Raw genomic sequence first — 24,550 nt, forward strand, 5'->3', positions numbered from 1 at the left:
GTTTTATTTCGTATTGTTTATAAATGCCTAACATTGGTAGATAAGGCAGTCGTATCACTTTCACGGGAAGGCCAATAACACGACGAGGTTTTCTTAATTAGAACACCGTCTTTTCAGAGGTCACACACAACGGCCCCACCACGTGGCAATGTCACCAGCCGCCACTGCTTGCGCGGCACGTAAAATAATGTACGTACAGATATATAACGCTTACATAAATACACACAGCACGCATGCCAATAATATACATTACTCGCACACAAACATTTTGCAATGGGTTGCGACAACACGGTGATGCCGCAGTAGATCTTAAATCCCTGCGACATTAGGCGCAGTATCATCTTCATGTGCCGTGCCAGGTGATCAGACCTTTGCCAATGACCTGTTGATAAAATCAAATTATTTATTCATACTGGAGGAATCCGATGAGCTATAAAGCTCTTTCTCACAGACGTCCAGTCGGGGCGGGTAAGGACGTTACAACAACAATCGGTACAAGAAACACGATCGGAGTGAAAGGTACAAGAAAGGTAAACAAATCACCAAAAATACATACAAAGCGGAATGAAGATCACTTCGAAGCTACTCCTTGAGGAGGGCCTTGGGGAGCTCTGCTGCTTTCTCCTTCGCGACAAGATCACCGTATGGCCACGTTGAGAATATTTGGCTTCTGCTGTACATTTGCACGTGATGATGGTAAGCCACTTCGCGTCGAAGCTACCATTTGTGATAGCCAGATTCCCAGATCGCTTCTCAAAAAGGGCTGTGTAGCTCAGTGGGGCCTTACCTGGTAAAATAAAAGGATAACACGCCACGCAAAAATAAGATTAAGCAAACAGAATATTCCATGAAAAGTAACATTCTATTCGTTTTGAACTCTCAGCGTTATTTTAATAACTGACCAAATATTGGATTCAAAGTAATGTTCAACTGAATTCGTTTTTAAAAGTTGCCACCTCGGTTACTGCCAATGTGGTGAGAGCGAAGGCAGACGTTTAATGAAAAGTAAATGTATTTGGCGAGCCGCGATAGTAAAGGAACATTGTGTAACGACACTATCTGCGTGGGAATATCCTCGCGAGAATGTTTGTCCATTTTACTTCGGTTTCAAAGCAGTAAATTATTAATTATGGCTGGGGAGAGATATGGAAGCGAGCGCAATGGCTGTAAATCAAATTTGAGGGTAGGCATTGTATGAGAACGAATGCAGTGGGGGGGGGGGGTTGGGGGGGTGATGTCAATCAAATTGCGCAAACAGCCACTAGCGTGACCAAAACCGCCAACAAACACGTAACTTGCTCAACTGAGATTGCTTAATGTTCCAAAATACATATTCGCAAGGTATCAGGACAAGGGGACGTTACCTAGCCCAGGCTATTCACCGACGTCTTTGGTTCTTTGGGTAAAGTCACGTAGGTAGAAAAAATATATATATCACGACGTTTCGATCGCAGCACAAGCTGGTTCAGCAGTTCCACTGCTGGATTATTAATTTTTCCGCCTGAGGACGACCGCTTGTGTTGCGATCGAAACTTCGTGATATATTATTTTTATTATTATTTAATTTTTCTACCTACGTGACTTTACTGAAAGAACCAAAGAGTATGGATGCCTGCAGTCACGAAAGCTTCAAATCAAGATTATTCACCGACGATCGGAAAAACAAAGATTGTAACGACCCTGAAGTCACTGTAACGCCCAATGGGAACCAACTGCAGGAAATGAGAGAATAACTTCGTGAGGACGACCGCAAGGCGGGGGGTCAAACCAACGGGGTCAAACCAACGGGGTCAAACCAACGTGGTCAAACCAACCAGGTCAAACCAACGGGGTCAAACCAACGGGGTCAAACCAAGCAGGTCAAACCAACGGGGTCAAACCAACGAGGTCAAACCAACCAGGTCAAACCAACGGGGTCAAACCAACGAGGTCAAACCAACCAGGTCAAACCAACGGGGTCAAACCAACGAGGTCAAACCAACCAGGTCAAACCAACGGGGTCAAACCAACGAGGTCAAACCAACGGGGTCAAACCAACGGGGTCAAACCAACCAGGTCAAACCAACGGGGTCAAACCAACGGGGTCAAACCAACGGGGTCAAACCAACGGGGTCAAACCAACGGGGTCAAACCAACATCAAATGAAAAGCCCAGTTCAGCAGGTTCGCTAAACAAGTGAAGTTATCTGTTGGGGGGACACGACTGAAATTAGGGGGGGCTCAATGTGAATAATGTGGGGGGGGGGGGGGGTGGAGAGACCACATTGAGGGAACTGAGTGCTTTGGTGTTCCTTTACACGGTGACTCACGTTATAATGTTTGAGTTGTCTCTTACATTCATCATTATCGGATAAGCGTTACGCAAATAAAAGTCTCCAACGTCAATGGTTATGACAGCCTATCTCAATTTGCTCAGGTAAGAGGGTTGTGAGAACCACAATCAACACGTGTTGCCAGTGTTCACGTTGATATTTCGCAATCTTTGCATTGAATTACGTTTATCTGGAACGTATTCGATTTTAGTGATACATTCACCACACGTGTTGGCAATCATCACCCAGAATTTCGCCTATATATACGACACCGTGTTCCGTGATTCCATCAGGTAAGGAGTCGTTTGCGATTTTTTCGTCTGTGCATTTCATGGTTGCTCACTCGGGAGTTTGATTTGTCTAAACGTATTTTGTCTATTACTGCATATCGCTACGTAGTTTTTGAGGATGGAGAAGATTGCCCTACCATTATGCATTTTATGGGTGATGGCTTCAAAGGTAATGTATTGTGCCTAGGCTGTATTGCACTTATATACGTACATGAGTATCTATATAAAGACCTGAGTCTGTATGTCTCAAAAACCTCTATGGTACTTCCCGACAAGGTAAAAATCTGACATTTGGTGCACGTGTAGCTTTTAGGACACAAACAACAGGAAACGTCTGAAAATCCAAGATTTGTTTTATTTTAAGGCCCCCAAATCTCGATTTTAAGTGCACCGTAAACATGTTTGTGCGTGTCATTCAGAAACCGTTAACAATATAAGATTGCGGGTTTATGAATGGCGAGAACCATTCTTCTATCTTTTTTTATTTTTGAGATATTTCCGATTCAAGCGGTTTTGAACAAAAAAATATGCATTTTATGTTCAAATCTAAATAATTGGAAAACGGTAAAAAGATAAGGGCTTCCCGTCATAGCGTATTAAGTTAATACATTTGTGTTCTTTGTAATACAATGGCATCTTTTAATTGAGCGGTTTCTGATGGGTACGTCTTTAAATATAACAAGTTGAATCAAGTAAATTGTTGTGAGTTTTTTTCGGAAAACTACACATTTTTTGAGTAGTTGTTAGTGTCTGATCGTAGATAAAAATAAATACATGCATATCAAGTTCATTATGAAATTTATTTTGAAAACTTTTGCCTGGCGAAGACAGGCTTCATCAACTAGTGTATATAATTAAAAATGCATTTTTATCAATTCGCTGTTGGACGACTGCCTCCAACAATTCGCTCTTGGATGACTGCCTTCCCATGTCGATCATGGGAGTTTAACCATACTTCACCACGCTCGTCAGCGTGGGTTGGTGAAGGGAGAAGTTGGGAGTTGGTGGCAAGGACCAGTTCAGGTATCACTCTTCACTGATGTTACCCGCGGGTGAAAATCAAACTCGATGCAAATTGCAAACGTGTGTAATAAGGATTCTGCAGGAAGCGTGTCACTGGCAAACACTGCACCCGCAATATTTAAATTGCCGGTTCGATCTCCCCGCTCGGTGATTAAAACAATCGTGCAAGTTTCTTAAATCCCGCCACCTTTGTCCGCCCAGCGGTAGACATTGGTACACCACAGTTAATCGGCGTCTCGTGCGGTGGGGTAAAGCGTGGGTACTTCCTCTTCCAGGATGCCTCGCCGGCGAGGACGAGTAGGCAGCCAAAATACCTTCAAGAGGGTCGGTCCAGAGCTCCCTCGACTGGAGGAGCTTCCTTCATTCTAGATTTGAAGCTTTCGTGACTGCAAGGATTCATATTCTTAGGTTTTTTCGGTAAAGTCACGTAGGTAAAAAACATTTAAATTAATAAAAGTAAAATTAAAATAAAATTAAAATCACGACGTTTCGGAGGCAAGCTTCCGTCTTCAGGTGGAACCGTCACAGCACGATAGCTGTATCTTCAGGTGGAACCGTCACAGCACGATAGCTGTATCAAGTCACTTGATACAGCTATCGTGCTGTGACGGTTCCACCTGAAGACGGAAGCTTGTGTTGCCTCCGAAACGTCGTGATTTTTATTTTATTTTTATTTTACTTTTATTAATTTAAATTTTTTTACCTACGTGACTTTACAGAAAAAACCTAAGAATATGAGCTTCCTTCAACCGTGGCGTTCACAAACATGTAAACCGGTGCTGGGTCTCGCTTCAGGTCGGCTCGGCCTTAAATGAGTGTTTGTTGCGAACACTGGGATTGGAGAGCGAATGTCGCTGTCCGTGGTGCTGACCACCGCACCACCCTGTGTGCCTACCTCATCGGTACACACGGTCGTGCCGTGCCAATATTTGCGCTCCATAGCAAGGAGGACCTAGGTTCGATTCTCGGCTCGGGTGTGAATTTGTATGATCTGCCCTTGATCTGTGTGGAGTTTCCACTAGGTTCTCATACTTTTCCCGCTCCCACAAGTAACACACAAATATACGGTCGATTTTGGTTCAAATAATCGATAAAAAAAATATCTAATAAATAAATCACCCACGATTTAGCATCGACCCCTATTGGCAAATAAATGCTCATCCCATTGACACCCAACATTGGTGACAAATATCTGAACTGGCCCTGGGCCTCCCCAAGGTCGACCCAGGCTTAAATGAGTAACATGGGGCACTTAGCAAACATCAGCGTCGGGGAGATAAAGGCGGGGGGGGGGGGGGCGTGGTGTTGGCCACGAACTCCCTCGTGCGCCGTGCCAGCCTTTCATTTGGTGCTCGCTAACAGCGCTTGGCCCCAAACAGCGTACAGTGTATCTCTTGTCTTTGCAGGGAATAGCAGCATTGCCACCGCCCGTGAGTGCACTCGAAGGCGAGAACGGCACGTGCCAATGCACGGTCATTTTGCCTGACACCACATTCCCAGCCGACAGAGTCGAGTCCCTGCAGCTGACATCGGAGAGGTTGACTGTGCGCGTGGAACAACAGATCCAGAAGGTGCGTGTGTGTATGTACAGGTACAGTTATAAAAATTAAACATAAGTGATTTCCTGCTCACATAAGCATCTCCCGTTTATGACCCATTGGTGGGAATTCCTCAGTCCTATGGCGGAGGGTTTCTGGGAGTATCCGCAAGACCACTTTTGGCTTGCCACAAAGTTTAACTTTAATGGCCTTTCTGGAGGGATGATGAAATGTTATCATTGTTATTGAGATATAATCACCTACTTCTTAAGTACGGCTTACGGTGATAACAATAATTCACCATTAAAATGAATAAGAATGTTATCTTCAATTAACATATTCTGATCGAGACTAGAATTGCCATGGGTATTTATAATTAATAATGCTGTTTGCGTTGTGGCCGAAACGTCGTGAGAATGATTTTATAATGTTTTATTTTATTATTTTATTATTTCCATTCTACGTGACTTTACCGAAAGAATCAAGAAGATGAATCCCTGCAGTCACGAAAGCTTTAAATCGAAATCTAAGCTTTAATATGATTGCTTGTCCCCGTTATCTCATATTTAAACATCTGGGTGTAAGGTTACACGGTTATTCACCTCCTTGATTCTGACCCCGAGGATGCTGATGCAGTTTCAAGCTCAATTTCATATCTAATTGGTGCTAAATACAGTCGTGAGAATTGTTCTTCAATTTACCCGTGTGAGCGGAACCAATAATCGCTTGTACACATGACAAAGTTATTTGGCTATATCGGGCGTTGGAAGGTTACACAAAAACATATTGGCCAGATCATCAAGTGGCCTAGCCCCAAAACGAAAGAAATGAATCAACCTTCAAGCCATTCGCTCTACTATTGAGAATTGGAGGGGATGAACAAAGGAAGCAATTACTATAATAGTGGGTGCCGACAATCCTGGTTGTGTTGCAAATGGTGGGAGTCGGCGGTGGTGGTGGTAGTAGTGATACAGATTGATAAAGAGTATGATAACGTCCAATCAGAGCACAATGTAGATTAAATCGATGGTGACCTCTGCTCCGTGACACAGCTGCACTATCTCGAGGTGACCGTTTCAGCGTACGGAGCGAAAATCGTCAACTTGACTCAGAAGCTCGACCGTCTGCTGCTGGGCGACATCTCCATCACGGAGCTCGACTTTGAAATGCTGCGAGCGGAGATCAAGGAGATGGAGATACTCATCCTTGAGCTGAAGTCGACAATCGTCGTTTCCAACCCCATACTGGACGTTATTCTCATAGAGGTAAGAAAACAGTTGTCGCGATGTCGCCAACTTCTCTCGCCGTGTGCGCCGCTGTAGAAATTCCAAGCGGGGCCTCTCTTTAAAGCGTTTCATTAAAGGCGAAAAGGCTTCACCGAGCCAACTGACATTGACCCCTTGTCCTGAACACCTCTTATCGCAGGTTACCTTCAGTCAGAGTCTCTCCAAGTCTTATCTACCAGTCCTTGACTCTAGCCGCCCCCTCCCACCCTCCGCCCCCTCCCGTCGTCCTTACCGTACCGCACTTGGGCAAATGCACCTGGTCTTCCTCTCCCAAACCTCTGCCATTCAGTCGATGCTCTTTTCTATGTCCTTCGTATCCAGTCGGTTATGCGCTGCTGGGTAAAGGCCTCCCCTTGCCAGATGGCTCGGCGGGGCTATTTGATAAAACTTTACCACACTGCTCAATACGGATTGGTGAAGTTGTCAAGTGCGGTGGTAGATATTGCTGTATGTACGTTGGACTTCTTTCGCACCGTACGTAGCCAACCGTGCTATTCCGAGGTGCTGTACTGCCCCATGCTGACCACCAAGTATATCTGCAGCCTGTAACAACCTTTTGTGCAGGGCGGCCATCCATCGAAGCACTATTCATGTCAGCCTGGTCACTGGGCTAAGCCCATCAATTCTAGATTTGAAGCTTTCGTGACTGCAAGGATTCATACTCTTAGGTTTTTTCGGTAAAGTCACGTAGGTAAAAAAAAGAATATAAAAAAGCAAAATAATTATTTATTATTTGTATTATTTAGTTTATTTTTTTATTTATTTCCCTACGTGACTTTACCGAAAAAACCTAAGAGTATAAGCCCATCAACTCACAACACCGGAGAACACCGTTGAATTACAGGCAGCTGCCTGGATTCAAACCCAGGTTCTCAGCGGTTGCTCGCTCAGTGCTCGCACCTCTGTGCCATCAGATTACCTACCTCCCAACGTGTCATTTAAAGTATATTGTTTTCGAAGATATTTGCTGGACAGAAGAACAAAAGTCTGCTGCAGAACGCTGGGTGACAAAAATAAAACCGCACGCGAATATCCGCCAGGCCCAATGTACCCGACGAGTCCTGGTTGATGAGAGGGGGTAGAAAGTATTATCTCAATTACGTGGGGAAATCACACCCGTAGAACATTCGGGATAATTTTTTTGTAACATAGGGGGAGGGCGGGAGGGGGGTGAAAAAGTACAGGGACTCATCTACTTACGAGCATTCGACTTATGAACTTTCAGAGATACGAACTTGGTTCGTATGTCCAGTTGCAGCCTGTTCGGATCGAGTTGTAAGTTCAATCGCCGCGCAATAGGTGGTGGTGGTGGCGGCGTCTACATCTGCAGAACGTGAATAACCAGTGGTATCTACATCTACATGAGATTATATAACTTTTAAAGTCATTCCCCCTGTTTAGTGTACACGCCGTACATGTTTGGAATCGATGGGAATAAAGTTGGACTTACGACGAATATACCTCTGGAACATAACTCGTTCGTAAGCAGAGGTGTCCCTGTCAAAGAGAAAAAAAGAGGGGGGGGGGATTGTGTTTAGCATACGGGTGGGGAGTGCCCGGCTTGTATGGTAAAGGAAGTGGGGTGGGGGTGGGTCGCGAGTAAGCCGGGGGTCGTGCCCCAACCAACGTGGCATTTTTTTAAGCGAAAGTGTCTCCCTTGGTGGCCCTAATCCAGTAGTGGAAATTTCACATTCGCCAGGGTGGTTTTTAGGACTGTCAGTATGGCCCCTCCTGAAAATGCCTCTTGGAACTCGGCGAGAGGCTGCTGTGTGCTGATAGCGATAACGAGGTGCGATTTCCTTTGTACCAGGTGGTCAATATGACTGTGATGGTGAACGCGCTGGAAAGCCTCGACCAGAACAACGTCTTGGATATCCGACGGCAGGTCGCAGAGTTGAAAAGGCGTCTGCAGGCGTGCCAGTCCCAGTATCACAACTCCACGGGTCCCGAGCCTTCATACGGTACGACTGGACGGTTGTTCACACAGAAACCCGATGGCTAATCATTTCTTCATCCACTTTTTTCCCGTTATCATCGGTCCCCCATTTTCGCCGTGAACATCGTGCCGTGCGTCGCCAAATGTCTCTGGCCTCGCTTTCCAAAACCTTTGCCAGTCGGTAGACGCCCCTTTCCTCCTTCCTTTGCACTCGGTTGGTTATATTCAGGGCAATGCTTTCCTGGCCTTCTTTCTGTCAGACATTGCGAAGCTTGCCAGTAACGGCGGGGTTTAAGGTTAATCATTTGCCACTCTCGAACCCGCATTGCCGACGGTGATCAAGTGCACAGGAAGTCTAAACAGTTCATCAGCAAGTTCCGGTAAAAAACAATCCTGTTTACCATGACAGAATTATGTTCCAGCGAAGCTAAAGTAAAATAAATGTACTGTGGTTCATGATTTTCCTCTTCTGCCCGCCTCCCAGGAAGCTGCGAGCATGGCGATCTCGTCGGCGTCGGCCAGCCGCTGCTGCACCAGCTCAACTGGCGCGGTTTCCCCTACAAATACGGCGCCTGGGGCAAAGACGGTGACCCTCCTGCCGGCAAAGAGGAGTCCTACTGGGTGGCACCGCTCAACACGGACGGTCGTCTCATGGAGGTCCTGCGAAGCCACACAAACTACAACGACCTGCTGACATTTCGCGCCGCGGTCGACAAAAACCTTTTCACAACGGACTCCCGGGGAAACAAGATCTACACCAACACGCCACAGGGCGCGGGGATGGTTGTGTACCGCAACCACATCTACTTCAATTGCTACAACACGCGGGACGTGTGCAAGGTGAACTTGGACACCAATGCTGTGTCGCGTAAGCCCCTTGCCGAGGCCGTGTTCAACAACCGTTTCTCCTACTCCTCCAGCACCTGGCAAGACTTTGATTTCGCCGTCGACGAGAATGGGCTCTGGTTAATCTTTTCCACCGAGGCGAGCGGTGGGAACGCGGTGTTGGGCAGGGTCAACGAAACCGACCTCTCGGTGGGAGATATCGTCAAGACGAATTTGTACAAGCCAGGCGCGAGCAACGCGTTCATGGCATGCGGGAAGCTCTACGCTACTCGTACGGTCAGCACGAGCAAGGAGGAGGTGTTTTACGTGTTCGACACGAGCACGGGTCGCGAGACGGTGATGGAAAAGCCGATAGTGATGGACAAAATGGTGGAAGTCGTCCAAAGCTTGAGCTACAATCCAATCGACAACAAGCTGTACATGTACAACGATGGCTATCTCATCACCTACGATTTGATTTTTAAGCGGTAATAGCTGCAAACCAGAATACGTTAGTTCAAATTGGCGTGTGTTGAATTTCCAATCTTAACCTTTTCTTCCCCCCCCCGCCCCATTGAAATTTTATTCTTGTAACTTCCTTTTATTGTTACCATAGATCTTCTCGGGGGAAAATGTGCATTGCAATGGGCTCCGGCCTGGTTTGATCATCTCTCAATAAAATCGCATTGACCGACGGCACCAACGCGATCTCGGGTGGACGAAACGTGGCACGGGGTGATATCGTCACGTGCACGTCACACTCAACCGCGTAGTGCCACGGGGTGATCTCGTCACGTCACACTGAAACGCGTAGTGCCACAGTTATTGTCGTCTTGCGATTGCAGCCGCACGAAGGCATTGCCCCTCTCCCCATTGTATTGTGCAACCACCATACGCGATTGCATATTGATCAGTCATAATCGTATTGATCTTGCGTAATACACCGCCACTCCAAGTCTTGGATCGGCAAGTCCAGTCCTCGGTCTTGAAGCCAGCTCAAGGACATTCACAGCCATCCTCCATTGACCTTTGGCCTCACGCATCGAGGGTGTATCAAGCTCGTCAGCAGACAGTTCCTCGCGACGTTTCTAGATTTTCATAGATTGCTTTTTTGAGTGGCTAAAATCAATTGCCTATTTGAGTGAATAAAATAATTTTCCGCAAAATGTCTTGCATCAGTTGTTCTCCAATCCACGTTGTCCCTCGTTCTGTCTCTCATTGTTATTCCAAGTGTGCACCTCTCTCCACGCTTCTTTGTACACTTACCAGTTTTTGCTCCATCTATTTTGCAAAATGTCCCCATCTCTATCATTGCAGGATATGTGCACTTAATTCACAACATAAATATCGAATATATCTCAATTAATTATTTGATATTCTCACATGTAAGGAATTCCGATTAATATAGAAACACCAAGGCATGCATTTCCCTTAAACTAATTTACAAATATGCCCTCCACCCCTTTAATAAAGCCATTGTATTGTGCAACCACCATAAAGATGTCAGTTTTTGTACCAATTGAAAGGGTAAAAACCTATCACTATATTTTGCCACTGGTAAAGGAGATGTCTCAGTGTAAATGCTTACCCCTAGCTCTCAATACGCTGATAGTGCGCTGTTTTTGAGTTGTATGCCTTTTGGCGTCAACTGGTCCAACACCAATGGAGACTAGGCTCTAAGAAAAGCTGTCTTGGGTGTGGACCAATCAACTTCAAGGACAGTGCATATCATTATCATCATCAAAGTTGTTTATTTTTGTTTGCATTTTGACTGCTTGTGTTGTGGTTATTGCAAACATGATGCCTTGTATAAATGTGTCAGTTTTTGTACCAGTTGAAAGAGTAAAAACCTATCACTAAAGCCATTGGGATTCCACCTTAGAAGCTCGAATCCCAAAGTCACACGCGGACCAATCAAGAAATGCAATGAAGATTATAAGACTTGGCTCGACAATGATTAACATTAAATTTATCGGCTCACGAATGAGGAAGTAATCTATACATATAAGGGAAATGTGTGAATGTGTGTCTGTTCGAAATGTTTAGCATACTTCCCGACATGCAACAAACTTGAAATTTGGCATGTGGGTAGTTTCCAGACTGTACACAATGCAAAAGTATAAAAAAAATAGACTTTTGTATTTTGGGGGGAGGCGCAATAATGGATATATTTTGCACGGCAAGTGAGCGGTGACGTCACATCTGTGATGTCACCCGCATGCGGCAGCGTCACGCAGTGTGCCTGCTGACGTCACGCATCCCCCCCACCCTCCGCGTAGGCCGTGTATTAATCCAAGACAAGAACTCAAGTCTCGGGCGAAGCCGGGTAGTAAAGCTAGTTTAGTATAAAAAATACAATTATATGGAAGAATTCTGATGGGGTAAAAAGATACACAATTAAAATATATTTTACTAGATACGCAAGGAGTAACAATGAAATGCATTCCTTCCCCTGGATCTAATTGCGTTTTACTATTTTATATTGTGCTGCGCATTAATCTACATTAAAATCATGATATACATTACAGCTCTTTATAAATGTTTTTTGTTCGTGCCATTGTGCCCTCGGCATATACAGTCAATGATAACAGCCAAAGCAGCGTTGATGCAGGCAGGTGAAGGACGGGTGGGTAAGGCAAAACACGAGTTACTTAGCAGTATGAATGAATAAGAGCAAGTGCCGAGGCATGGGGGAACAAGGGTTGACAAGAGTGAAAATAGATTCGAGGTATCACTCGCCACCAATGTTTCTCGATGGTTGGGTACTGATCACTGCGAGTGACCAATGCTCGACCTGGCACTTTCCCTTCCACCCGTGTGAGGTCTTGGCTTCATTAGGTCCACATCATCCTCCTCCACTCATTCCTGTCTGGGGGGGGGGGGCCCATTATCCTCCACGTCCGCTGAAGTCCGTCGCACCCTGGTTCTTCGCTCTGAACTGCCTCCTTCGGACTAAACCTCTCGGCCTGGCGACGATGGCGTTATATCGAACACGAGCACGCACAGAGTTTGATACGCACAGGTTTAATGTATTCAGAGCATTGTTGACGTTACACTTGTTTGCCCAGGGAAGCCTCACCGAGTCCCGCGACTCTTTTGCCAGGAGGACCCTGCAAAGTCTACGTAGTAGGAGGCCAATGATTTCACGGTATAAGCAATACAATTATAAGGGTTAGGCATTTTAAACACATAGGAACAAAAACATATACGTAGCATTGGCTTTTAAATGTCCAGTCGACCAGATGTGGTTGCTAAATAAACTTATACAAACATCATGAGCACAAAGTTCACATTTGTACAGCATTCACATAGCTTTGTGCTATTAAATCCATTGTATGTTAATTCATGTGCGAGCACTTTATGCATAAGTAACAATTCATTGTTGATTTTAACCACGTGACAAATTGTATGTATACATTCGTATGCACGTGTACAGAAAACATGAAAAAGTGCTGTCAATTAATAGTCTTTCTTAAAACAAGGGGTGGTGGTGCTCCTCTCCGATGGCGACCTTAAGCCAGCGGTGGAAATTCCACATTCCCACGGCAGCACGTAAATCCACAAGGTGACTGCTGCCGACTTCCACAAAAGCGGTACTCATTTTATCAACGCGAGAGGGTTGATGATGATGAGGATTCGAGGGTCAACCCGGATTTGAGTTCAGACCCTTCCAATTGCAAGCCAGGTATAGGTACATTTCCATGTGCATATTATCACATGATCACGATGGTTGGAACATCTCCACCGCGAGGCTGAGAACCCAATTTGCACAACTGGCATTTGGAAAAAAAGGAGCAAGGAAGAGAGAAAGAACCGAGAGAGAACTAGAGAGATGCCATCAACAACGATTGGAATATCTTGGAAGATTGGCTCAAGTGGCTCAGCCTGCAGATGCCGGGAAGTTGTGGAGAAGCTGTGTGTGCTGTTCATCACGGGAAGGACTAGGGGGGGGGGGCAAGGGCATACCACAGAATACCTTGCGCACTTGGAAGCACAATATACATTACATACGCATACAAGGTGGGCAGCAGAGGGCAGTGCAGTGCAGTGGAAATCCATTTTTGCTCTGCAGTTATATGCTGGCACGTTCTGGGCTGCCTACCTTCACCGGATCCACGCTGACCGCCGTGATGAAGTATAGTCAAATAGTCCCTGCGACCTGGCAGGCGTAGGGAGATGCCTCATCCACAGCAGTAGGTTAACTGAGGATTTGGGCTACAACACGGGTACACCATGGCATAATCTTGTGAATGAACTCACAGGGTCTTTAACGTGTGCCTTAAAATAATTTTAGTGTTATTTTACCAGGTCAGGCCCACTGAGCTATATATAGCTCTTTTTCCGATGCGACCTGGCCACAAATGATAGGCCAACGAAGTGGTTTACCACGTGGAAATGTGTAGCATACAACGCATGTTTCTAAATGTGGAGGGGAAAACCCGGAGGACCTGGATAAAAATCGACGTCACCACGAGATCATGCAAACTCCAAATATACAGGTGTCAGGGTCGGGATCTAAATCCACGACCTCCTGCATACCAGGCGAGGGAGTTAACATCTCGCCACCGCGGACAGAGAGCTGTTGTGGTCTCACGGTTGGTACACTGGCCTTGCCATCCAGATGGGTCCGATTCAGTCTTCTGGTGGCAAAGATAAAAATGATGGTGCCAATTGATTAAAATCACCCCTCCCCCGCCTATGTCCACCCAGCGGCCTAAACGGCTGGACCACAGTTATTCGATCGGCAATGTGACATGCGGTGGGGTAAAGTGTGGTACCGATTGTAACACGTCCGGTCAGAGTGTAAGAGGAGACCAAACGCCCTCTAAAGGGAGCCGTAGCAGAGGCCCTTCTGCCAGCAGTGGAGTGAGCATTTGCAGGGTTCCACCTTTACCCTTTTACCTCTTGAGAGCAGACCACAGGTGTTTGCGTACAAAAGTCACGCGGAAATCACTGGGTGGCCTCACCGTAGGCTACGGAGACAACAGTCGGTGGGCAATTGTCTGAGAGGGCAGGACACAGTTTGGGGGTGGGGTGTGGACAGCACCGTGCCCGACCACCTTTGTCTTCCCAGTGGTGATGTCCATTACTCCCTGTACTTGCGTAAACACGCAGGCATGTGCAATACAGAATGTTGGGGCAAGTGCTGTTAGCGAGTAACTATGAAGACCGGCACGGCACATGAGAGGGTGGGGATGGCCAATACCATGCCTGGCCACCTTTGTCTCCCTAGTGGTGAAAATTGAGGTTGAGTCGACCAATGGGAGGCCCAAGACCGGTTCAAATAATTGTCACCGGTGTTGACCGTGAGCGGGAATCGAACCCGGGTCGGCGGGATCGTAGCGCCGCGCGCTAACTGCTACACAAAGACACATGCACACACACACGCGCGCGCGCACTATTCACCACACGCACTATTTATCACACGCTGCTCTATCATTCGAAAGTGGTCAAGTCCTCGCGCCGATGACAGCCGAAGCGGCGCCACTCACTCCGCCGGCAGCCGCGATGCGAGAGCTGACGACGCCAGCTGCGTAGAGCAGGGCACCGTGCACGCTGTACTGCAGCAGCAGCGCCCCCACGCCCTTCCACAGCCCCGAGGTGCCCTCGTCGCGGCGCACCGAGCGCACGCAGTCGGCCAGGCCCTCGTGACGCGTGTTGATCGGCAGCAGCAGCAGCTCGGGGGAGTTGGCGTCCGTGTTGTCGATGATCGTGCGAGTGCCCTGCGCGTGGTGGGTTCGGGCAGTGTGGCGGGGGGGAAGGGCAGGAGAGAGAGAGGGGGGGGGGTGAGTAGGTGGGTGGGCAAACGGTTCAGGTATTGGGTGTGCGTGGGCCTGAGTGGTTTCATCCATGGATGGGTCAGTAGGTGGGTTAGTGAGTGAATAGATGAGTTGCTGAGTGAGTGGGTGAGTGTAATTAGTTGTTTGGTGGGTGAGGGAGTGATTTTGACTTTTGGTTGGGTAAGTGATTCAGTTATTGGGGTGGATGAGTGGATGGGTAAGTGTAATTGGTTGTTGGTTGGGTGAGTGGTTTCATTATTGAATGAGCAAGCGGGTGGGCGAGTGGTTCAACCATTTGGCGGACGAACGAACGCTTCAGTTGTGTGCAGGGGGCCAAGCAGTTGCGCTAATTTATGCCACACCTCCCCCCCCCCTAAAATTCAACCGAAGCAGACGTAACCTCGCACTCGAACACGACGCCACTGCAGGGCGGCTCTCGCCCGCGACCCAAAACCTCCCGGCCGTGCCGCGCGTCCCCAACCTGCACGTGCAGCCGGTGCACGGTCGTCTCGAGCGGGAACAGCACGACGTCCGCTACGAGCCCCCCGAAAAACCGCGCCACCAGCTCGGGGAGGCAGGCCTCCAGCGCGTTCTCCTCCACCGCGACCCCAGGCTCCGGCACCTCCGCACCCCTCCTCCTCCTCCGCCAGGTGGCCTCGATGGCCAGCCCTGCCACCCGCTGCACCAGCGCGGCGATGGCATAGTGCAGCAGGGCGTGCAGCAGAGTGGGGCCTGCCAGGAGGCGCAGGGGCAGCAGGCGCTTGCTCTGCGGGATGCCGAACCCCAGCACGCGGCAGACGCCCTCGCGCACGCACTCCAGGATGCCGGGGTTGTCGCGAATTATGTCGCTCTGGAATTGCGTAGGGGGCGCGTAGAGAGGAGAGGGGTGGAGAGGGAAGGTGGTGGTGGTGGTGGTGGAGAGAGAGAGAAGGTGGAGAGAGGTGGTGAGTGTGAAGAGGGTGGGAAAATGTACAAAGAGAGAGGGTGGTAAGAGGGGAGTGAGATGGCAGAAAGGGTGGTGAATGCAGAGAGAGCAGAGTGGGTGGAGAGGGTAGAAAGTGCACAAAGGGGGATAGGGGGATAGATATGTTGAGTTGAACCGCACACAGCGCAATATTTTGGCGGTGACGTGGATGAGTGGTAGCACATTTTGGGGGCCAGTGTAGACTGCACAGGTACTTATTTCATGGTGAAATCAACGAGATGGAAGCCCACAACTGGTTCGGCTATCACTCGTAACTGATGTTAGCGGCGTTTAGGAATTGAACTCAGATGGCCGGATTGGTAGAGCAGTGCGATAATCACTGCGCCACCGCTCACCACAAGCGTACACAACAACGGCCACCTTTCACCACAAAGTGACAGTGACGTTAAAAGATCGCTTGTGCCAGGCTGGGTGCACTTTGAGGCCACGTGAAGTGTCGAAGGGTTTCTGGCAGGAGGTCACAGAGCAGACCTTCGCACAAGAGCCGCCATTCGCCACGAAGTGGCGATGACGTCACCACAGCGCTTGTGCCAGGTTAGATGTACTTAGAAATTATCACGTAAAATGTAGAAGGCTCGCTAGTAGGTCTTGAGACAGACCCAAGTGTTAGGGATTTACCGAGATGACTGACAGATGCACCACCTGCACTCCCTACTGTGCCAACCCACATGCAACACAAAGACACACAACAAAGACAAAGATCCCCTGTATATCCTTAAAAGATTGTTGAGGCAAGTGCTGTTAGCGACCACCTATGAAGGCTGGCATAGCACGTGAGGGGTTGGGTGGCCAGCACCATGCTCAGACCACCTTTGGCTCCCTAGTAGCGATGTTTACACACTGCACCAGGTAAACATTTCAGGTCGAGTCGACCTAGAGGAGGCCCAGGACTGGTTCAGATAATCGTCACTGGTTTTGGCCGTAAGCGGGAATCGAACTCGGGTCGCCTGGTTTGTACCGCGGCGTGCTAATCGCTACACTACCACCCCACACACACACATCCAACATGCATGCACATATGCACAGACCTGTACTGTGTCAATGAGACTTGCTGAATAGAATGGCATGGTTATCAGGCACACGATCCTGCATAGGAACAAAGAAAGCAGGAATTATTATACTTCCACTAAACACTGATGTACCGCACATCCATTGAAACCATTTTCTGGTTAACTCATTTGGAAAGAGAATTCCATGAGTTGTTAATCATTCTGGCAAATCGCCCGATGATGCTGGATGTAATTACCAGCGAAACGTCACTCAAATTGTAAATGTTGTGGAATTACTCTCCAACACACCGGTGGGCTGAAGTAGTAACTAATTGGCGCGTTGTTTACGTGACAAACCTTACTGGCTGTGTCGGGTGGTGGAGGGTTACGACACATTTATACTTACGCGATCTAAACCAAAAATTGTTAATCATCCAGCCGTACGCACTACATATTAGACACCCTTAACAATGCATACACCAGCTTTAGGACTGCGAGTTGACCATACGGCAGCATGACAATGGGTTATTGAATGCATCTGTGTGGACATTTGAGTGTTACTCCCCCCTCCCTTTGTTCGTGTGGGTTCTCTCCAGGTGCTCTGGTTTTATCCCACATGCAAAACACGCTGTAATAACAAATTGGCCAAAGATACCAAAGAAAGATTCTCCTGAAAGTCTTGAGACACAGCGAGGCTTTGCTGGGTAGTAAAGACCACCATTTTTAAGTTGTACTTCCCGTGCATTTGCGTGAGATATAACTTTAGTGAATTGAAAGAAATGTGTGTTTCATGCTATTCGTTTACCAATGACACTAACTGGCCTATTTACAATTATAACCATAAACGTATCCTAACCACATTATAATAACAACCATAACCACGTTATAACCGCAACCATGAGCACAACCACTGTGTGCGCCATGGAAGCTGGCCTGATGAAATTTGTCCGTGCCAACTTGGACTGTAGCAATGCAGCCTCATAAAAAAAATTGCCCATTTCAGCACATTTATTTACAATAATATAATGTTTTATATACATATATATGTCATGTACATTCCCATATCTTTTACACAATGTCCTGAGAATCTCCTCGACAAATTATTTCTAAGCATGCTTAATTCTGATGGAATAAGACTTTTAAAAAAAAGTCCCCAATCACACCCGATTGGCTGTTGCGGTGTCACATGATGATGCGGCTCACCCCTTCAGGAGCATGTGGCCTCCTAGCTGCTTGAGGGTCCAATTCTGTGAAACCTCCCTTGCAAAAGTAAGAGAATTGCATTAAACACACATTCACACAAACACTGCCATGACGATTCACCTCATCCACTTAGGGGAAACCTTTGTTAGCAAACATCTATTAAGGATGCTTCTCAAAATGCCAATAATCATGCCAAGCTGGATCCTCTCGACAAAGCATCTTGAGGCTCAGTTGCGGTTTTAGTGGATAAATCAGTTGAGGCTTTGAGTTCAAGTCCTGGTCGCATGTCAACTCAGACCATTTTCATCATCATCTTTGTCAGCAGCTGCAGAAGCAGCCACATGTAATACTCCATAACTATTGCTGCCAATGCATCATCATCATCCCTCTAGGGCAGGGGGTGGGAAATGTTTCCTTACAGAGGACCAAATATGAGGTTCAAAGATGTTTTGGGACAACACATTAACACACCTCGGCCACTCCTGTCACTACAAGAGGCTCTTCCACTTACGGAAGTTACCGAGCATGCTAAAGTCACATACGGTGTTGCCAGGTTCAATCTGCTCCCCTCTCGTGCCTGATTAGTGCGACTAAGTAGCTTGCAGTGACAGATTAATACCGCCTGTGGTCGCAAGATATGCCTCTCCTACCTTGCCTAAAGGAAAGACATCACCCAAAGGGCAATACTTTCCGTAGTGTAATAATAGACGTGATTTGGAATTTCTGAATGTATAGAAGCGGAGTTCGATTGATTGATTGCTGTGGATCGATGTTGTTTTCGAGAAGTAGGAATAGGTGCAGTAGTAGCACAGTGGTCAGCACAACGAGCTACGAACTAGGCGAGTCTCGGTTCGATTCCTGCCCATGATAAACAAAGTGACGAGTGATATCCGATGCAAATCTGGATTCTCCATCTTCTCCGGCTTGCACAAACCAGCATGATAAAATATGGTCAAACAGCCCCCAGGACTTATAGGGCAAGGGGAGGCCCTCTTCCAATAGTGGATTTACACAGGGCTGTACATTAAATCAATCAAAAGAATAAAATTGCAACCAATAACATTTTTTGGATTTCATTCTTCCACTTGGTACAATGTGTGCCGGGTACCTGGGTAGTTGTGTGAGCTCTCCAACTATTCCTTCAACACCCAGGCTGATGCCTTGCACTATGAAGGTACTGCCCATGCCTTTCCATAAAGCTCGGATGCCCTGGTTCAGAGAAGGAACAAAAAAAACCCATCTGTCATGATCATCAAACAAATCATCAAGACCAATGCTACTGACGCCAACACACCTTGTCATCGCTTCCTTACTTCTGCTGGGTACCGTAGCAGCTGTGAAGTCAACTTCTGAAATAAGGTTCGTTCTTACAATCTTATCACCACCACCACCGCCGCCGCCGCCATAATCTGAATTTAGCACTCACCTTGTTACATCCAGGACTCTCCTGTAGAGTGCCATCATCATCACCTTATGGAATTAGGTTTTACTCTTGGTCACCAACCTCTGGGTACCACTGCAATGCCCGTCTCAGTAATCTGCCCTCCTCCATTCCCACCCATCATAACATCCTATTCCTTTTTACGTCTACTATGTTTTCCTGACCAATTACATTTGAACCTTCGAGTTGCTTAACCTACACTGCAATGCAATGTACAGCTTTCTCCTAAAAGCTAGAGTATATTTTCTAGTTGTTAAAGTCCAGCTCTCTGATGAGTACCATACCAAAGACATCACACCTCCGACAAGTCCTCCTCAATCCTGCATACATCCTCCCCAGTGCAACATGTTTAGCCTTATCATATCTACAGTCTAATTGATGCTTTGACTTTAATTTCCAGTCAGTTATTCCTCACCTGTGATCTTGTGAAGGAATACATTATCCTGATGACAGAGAAGGGTGTTAGGTGGTATTTCTTGGCATGGTAATTTATCTGCAAAAAATGTTATAAAATTACAAACAATGACAACCAATTTGTTTCAGACTGTCATTCATCTATTGAATGTGCAACCAATGGAAGTGAACAGAGGCATATTACATGATTACGAAAATAAAGTGTCCATTCAGATCATTATCACCCAGAATGCCAAATAGAGCAGTGCAGGAAAATATGTTGTACTGTACTTCTATACCCCATATTATGTTCCCTGCCATTAACAACCAGGTCAAGTATAGTCAAACCTCACCCAAGATCTGGACGACATGGGAAAACTTTCATCAACGTTTTATTTGTGTATCAAATGTATGTGGTGGTGGTGGTTTTAACTGTATTTACATAAACTAAAGTATTAATTTGGAATGTGGAATTTCTTCGACTGGCTCAGAACCTCTAATGGAGAAGAGCGCTTCCCTACACTCGTTAGAGCAGAGGGACGTTGTGACTTCATAGTAACGAGAAGTATTTGTTTTGTAAAACTTCACCTGGCATTGTCTCCGGATCACGATGCATGGATGAGCCAACACATTCTCAATAAAGAGACTGTAAAGACATGGGAAAGTGCAAATTCACAAGCTAATACAATTTGTGAGCATTTTTACATGTGTACAGCAGGGATGTGGAATATGTTCCTTACCAAGGGCCGAATGGGACTTTCAAGAAGTGACTGAACGTGCTAAAATTCGAAACCCAGTCTTGTTGACAGGTTGAAAATGTTACTGATTAGTACTCGATTGCTACGGCTACCATGCCTGCAGTGACGGATAGCTATTGTTTGCAGACCGATTCAAAAGCGGTGGGCGTCACACATACGAAATGTCCCTATGTCCGTAAGGAAAACACTAGGCACACTGGAGTGGAGGGTTAGGGAAGTACTAAAGTTGGTACCACAGAGATGATGAGGTCTAATCTAGCTCCAAGCCCTTTGTGATCAAACCAGGTTCTAAAGGTAAGTCAGTTGATGGCCTCCGCCCGGTAACCAATAAACGCACAAATATTATTCATAATACATTTGGTTTAGCGCTTCATTGAAATAAATTCCAATTGTAAAAACTACAAATGTCAGTTTGACTATCATGCCATGAACATTAATTACTTCCCGTGGTTGGGAACGCGAGAAAGTTCTGCCCCCTACTGTGTGTACCAGACGTCGCATCAAGGGATGTCAGGTAGCTCTATGATAGATATTTCACGGGGCGTTCTCGAACACGGTGGGTTGCACTTCTCTACAAGCGAGCCGAAGGGAGTCTTTTTATTATTACACGCTTTCTATTAACTCACTCTGTCTGTTGTTGTTGTATCCTCAAATCTTGTAACTCAATTTTAACCCACTTCCCAATGTGGTATCGACTGCAAACTTGGTATACTCATGTTATACTGATGACAATACTATATTCTATCATGAAAAATTTTTAAACAATCTTTTTTATATGTTATGTTTCGGCTTGGGTCTAATTGTCCACGCTCAACTGGCTGTAAATCACCATGACCCCTTACGTTACTTCCTGGAGTCATGGAGTTCTTCCATTACTGGTACAGTACATTTATTAAAGCGTGTTTTTAAAAAAGTTTTTAAAAATATTACTTATTTATCTCACGACACCAATAGCATTATTGGATTACATTACCTCGTCAGACCAATGCCAAAGCCAGCAAATCTTTGCAGGTTTTCTGTAAGAAACAAACACACAAAAAGGCCACTATAATCAGCCAAGTGACGAAACAAATCTCCACTGACATTAGTCATCAGCACGTAACGATGCATGAATTAATCAATTAAAATCGATTCCCAAGCATGACAATTGCAGTATTTACAATTTGTGCCAATTACATACACAGTATACCCTATTGTCACGCTCCTGTTATGCATTTGAGCTCATGGGGGAAACTAAAGTATACGAAAACATTAAAAAACCTGACCTGAGAACTGGATTGATGTCCCATTCGTTGTAAGGCAATGTCAATGTAATCACATTCCTTCACGGTTCAAGAAACTCTACCTCGGAATCTCCAGATATTTTTGAGGGCCCTGAAAATTGGATGTTTGGCCAGTTCCTTCATGAGATGTTTGTAATCAAGCACACAGCGTATTCCACTTGAATTGTATCTAGATTTGAAGCTTTCGTGACTGCAAGGATTTATACGCTTTGTTTTTTTACGTGACTTTACCGAAAAAACCAAAGAGTTTGAATTGTATCTTTCTAATAGCGTCCTTAATGTGTATAAAAAAAATACTTCCTATTGACACCACCGCAACTGTATCTGTCACGGTTTGTCAATGACACTACGGCGTTAATGCCCCCAGCAGGCTTACACAGCCAGGTTAAAAGGCACCTTTAGGCTGTTTAGGTGTCCTGTGACAATGAGCGCCAGTAGCTACGCCGCTCCTACGATGCTCTGGGTGTTGTGTTCATCAGTGCCCAAAAGCTTATTAGACAAAGACCCGAGGCACGTTCTGACGCTAGTTCAGAGCGAACCGCTTAGCTAATGAGAGAGAATCTTGATTACAACGTGAATTAACAAGCAACGACCCGGCTTTCAAAGGTCACGCAGAATACGGGCACAACACCAACCAGACCACAACCAAAATTTTTTTTTTCCAAACGTCTCGTCAGATGAATAAGAACGCTCGTAAACATTTACAAAAGTGAAATATTTACCGTTGGAAGCGCCTTCCGATGTAAAGCTCTCCCCTTTGTAGGCCGCGAAGGACCCTGGGCTGTGGCCTAGCTGCCCTACCGCAGAAGGCGAGGGGAACCCGGCGAGGCTCCTCGGCCGAACGGGTCCCCTCGCCCGCCTCTCCGCCTGCACCTCGGCTAATATCCTCTGCTGTATGGCGAGGACATCTTCTCCTCCTCCTCGTCGTACTCCTCCTCCCCTTTCCTCTTCCTCCTCCTCGTCGTCGTCTTCGTCATCATTATTTTCATCATAAGTCATTCCCCACCGATCAGACATGGCGAGTGATCATTTAACCTGTGCTGTATTGCAAATAGACGATTCCGATTAGTCGCCGCATAACAAAGGAATCGATTCCATTGCCTTATTTAACGTTGCCTATCCGTTCGATTCTCGATTAACGTCATCCCGGAGTTCGATTACAGACTCCGCCGACTGGCTTGCGGTTGTTTACATTGAAACGCGCGAGTCGATGGAGGAATCGGATATAGAAATCGAATGCAGTTGGATCGATGTGTGCTGTCATCGATTGAACGCTCATTGAACCAACATACTTGTATGTCTTTTGCAGTGACAAAGTGCCCAGCGTTGAAATGAGTGAAAAAAATCCATAGAAATTAGTGTGTTGCCAAATTGGAGAACAATTAAAAACACACTCAAATGCAACTGTTAAATTCCATCATCATACACTTTAATTGCGATGTTAATGCATCCTTTTTGTCCCCTTCGTACAACTTCACGTGAATGATCCACTGTTGGATGAAGGATTCCCAATTCCGCGTTGTTTAAAATTTACCAGACTTCTTCACGCGGCTGCTCAGGGAGGTTGCAGGATCATTTCAGATATATTTCTCACCACTGATGTTAGCTGGGGCCTGGAATCAAACTCTGTGTCGCGGGCTTCATCGCAGTGGCGTGCGGTGAGGTCAATGGCTGGGGAGGTACTGGCTAGTGTCAGAGCCAGATTCACACACCGAGAGGGCGTGGCTTCACGGAGGGGGCGTGATCTCACTGAGGGAGGCGTGGCCTCACTAAGGGGGCGTGTTAGACACGTCCCCCTCAGTGAGGCAGATGTGATAGCTGCCTCCCTTGGTGCTTTTTCATTGCAGTTTCATGACGAGACCAGCGAGCCTAAATATATGTATACACATACGTGAAATAAGTTACCTGGAGTATGGAAGGCGAGGACATGAATTGAAGGGGTCTACAAACATTACATTGGTGACATACTGAGATAGTAACAGGCACGTGCTTATTGCCTGTGCTCCATCCAGTTACTGAGGGGTTGCGCAATCAGAGGGGAGGCTGAGCTCGTCGCTGCCTCACCTCTCGTCTCTCCCTGTATTTGCAGTGGAGCTCCGCAAATTTGGTGATTTTGACTATAACAATGATTGAAATCGTACAGAAATGACATTTATAACACAGATCAGTGGAAAAATCTTAAGATTTAATTGATTAGATGATTCTTTGTTTTTTACTTATCGTAACAGCTATTTTCATTGGAGTATGGCAGGTGAGGCTCTGCCTCCCCTGCCTCCCCTGACCGCACGTCCCTGCTTCATAGTGTAGTGCGCTCACCACTGCGCCACCGCTACACCTCATAAATGCGAAGGTTAAGACACCAACATTTACATCAAAAAAAAAATGTTAACGATAATCACGGTACGGTTGATGTCTTTCAAAGGGGGTGATGCGATTATCGTGGATATTTTATCGCACGATATATCGCGGTAAAATCGCCATATCGTGGCAACCACAAGCCAGTGTTGTG

At 46.5% G+C, this 24,550-nt stretch overlaps 2 protein-coding genes across 3 annotated transcripts; one reads left to right on the top strand and one right to left on the bottom strand.

Moving 5' to 3' along the window:
* The first annotated feature begins 2,719 nt into the window (after positions 1-2,719).
* Positions 2,720-9,701, top strand: LOC144946037 (olfactomedin-4-like). The gene is made up of 5 exons (XM_078874776.1): positions 2,720-2,770; positions 5,031-5,195; positions 6,215-6,427; positions 8,259-8,409; positions 8,869-9,701. Exons 1-5 carry the CDS (start codon positions 2,720-2,722, stop codon positions 9,699-9,701), a joined length of 1,413 nt encoding a protein of 470 aa, XP_078730902.1.
* A 2,522-nt stretch (positions 9,702-12,223) lies between these two features.
* Positions 12,224-23,107, bottom strand: SLC25A46 (solute carrier family 25 member 46). Of its 2 annotated transcripts, XM_078874539.1 has the most exons (10): positions 22,764-23,107; positions 21,732-21,774; positions 20,589-20,646; positions 20,023-20,100; positions 19,275-19,375; positions 18,167-18,223; positions 17,003-17,060; positions 15,471-15,839; positions 14,702-14,932; positions 12,224-13,150 (listed from the first exon to the last, which is right to left on the bottom strand). In XM_078874539.1, the coding sequence occupies exons 1-10, from the start codon at positions 23,056-23,058 to the stop codon at positions 13,139-13,141; spliced, it is 1,302 nt and encodes a 433-aa protein (XP_078730665.1). In that variant the 5' UTR covers positions 23,059-23,107; the 3' UTR covers positions 12,224-13,138. The 2 variants fall into 2 exon arrangements, with proteins under 2 accessions (XP_078730665.1, XP_078730664.1); XM_078874538.1 differs by having other exon boundaries at positions 12,224-14,932; positions 22,764-23,106.
* Between the last annotated feature and the right edge of the window lie 1,443 nt (positions 23,108-24,550).

This window comes from Lampetra fluviatilis, chromosome 39 (assembly GCF_964198595.1).
Source record: "Lampetra fluviatilis chromosome 39, kcLamFluv1.1, whole genome shotgun sequence".
In the NCBI taxonomy this organism is placed as follows: Eukaryota; Metazoa; Chordata; class Hyperoartia; order Petromyzontiformes; family Petromyzontidae; genus Lampetra; species Lampetra fluviatilis.

Coding starts and splice junctions, on each gene's coding strand:
- LOC144946037 (XM_078874776.1), top strand. CDS start 2,720: ATGGAGAAGATTGCCCTACCATTATGCATTTTATGGGTGATGGCTTCA. Junction 5,196..6,214: donor TGGAACAACAGATCCAGAAG/GTGCGTGTGTGT, acceptor TCCGTGACACAG/CTGCACTATCTCGAGGTGAC. Junction 8,410..8,868: donor GGGTCCCGAGCCTTCATACG/GTACGACTGGAC, acceptor CCCGCCTCCCAG/GAAGCTGCGAGCATGGCGAT.
- SLC25A46 (XM_078874538.1), bottom strand. CDS start 23,058: ATGTCTGATCGGTGGGGAATGACTTATGATGAAAATAATGATGACGAA. Junction 17,061..18,166: donor GGCCACATGCTCCTGAAGGG/GTGAGCCGCATC, acceptor GTTCCTATGCAG/GATCGTGTGCCTGATAACCA. Junction 14,933..15,470: donor TGCACCGGCTGCACGTGCAG/GTTGGGGACGCG, acceptor CACCACGCGCAG/GGCACTCGCACGATCATCGA.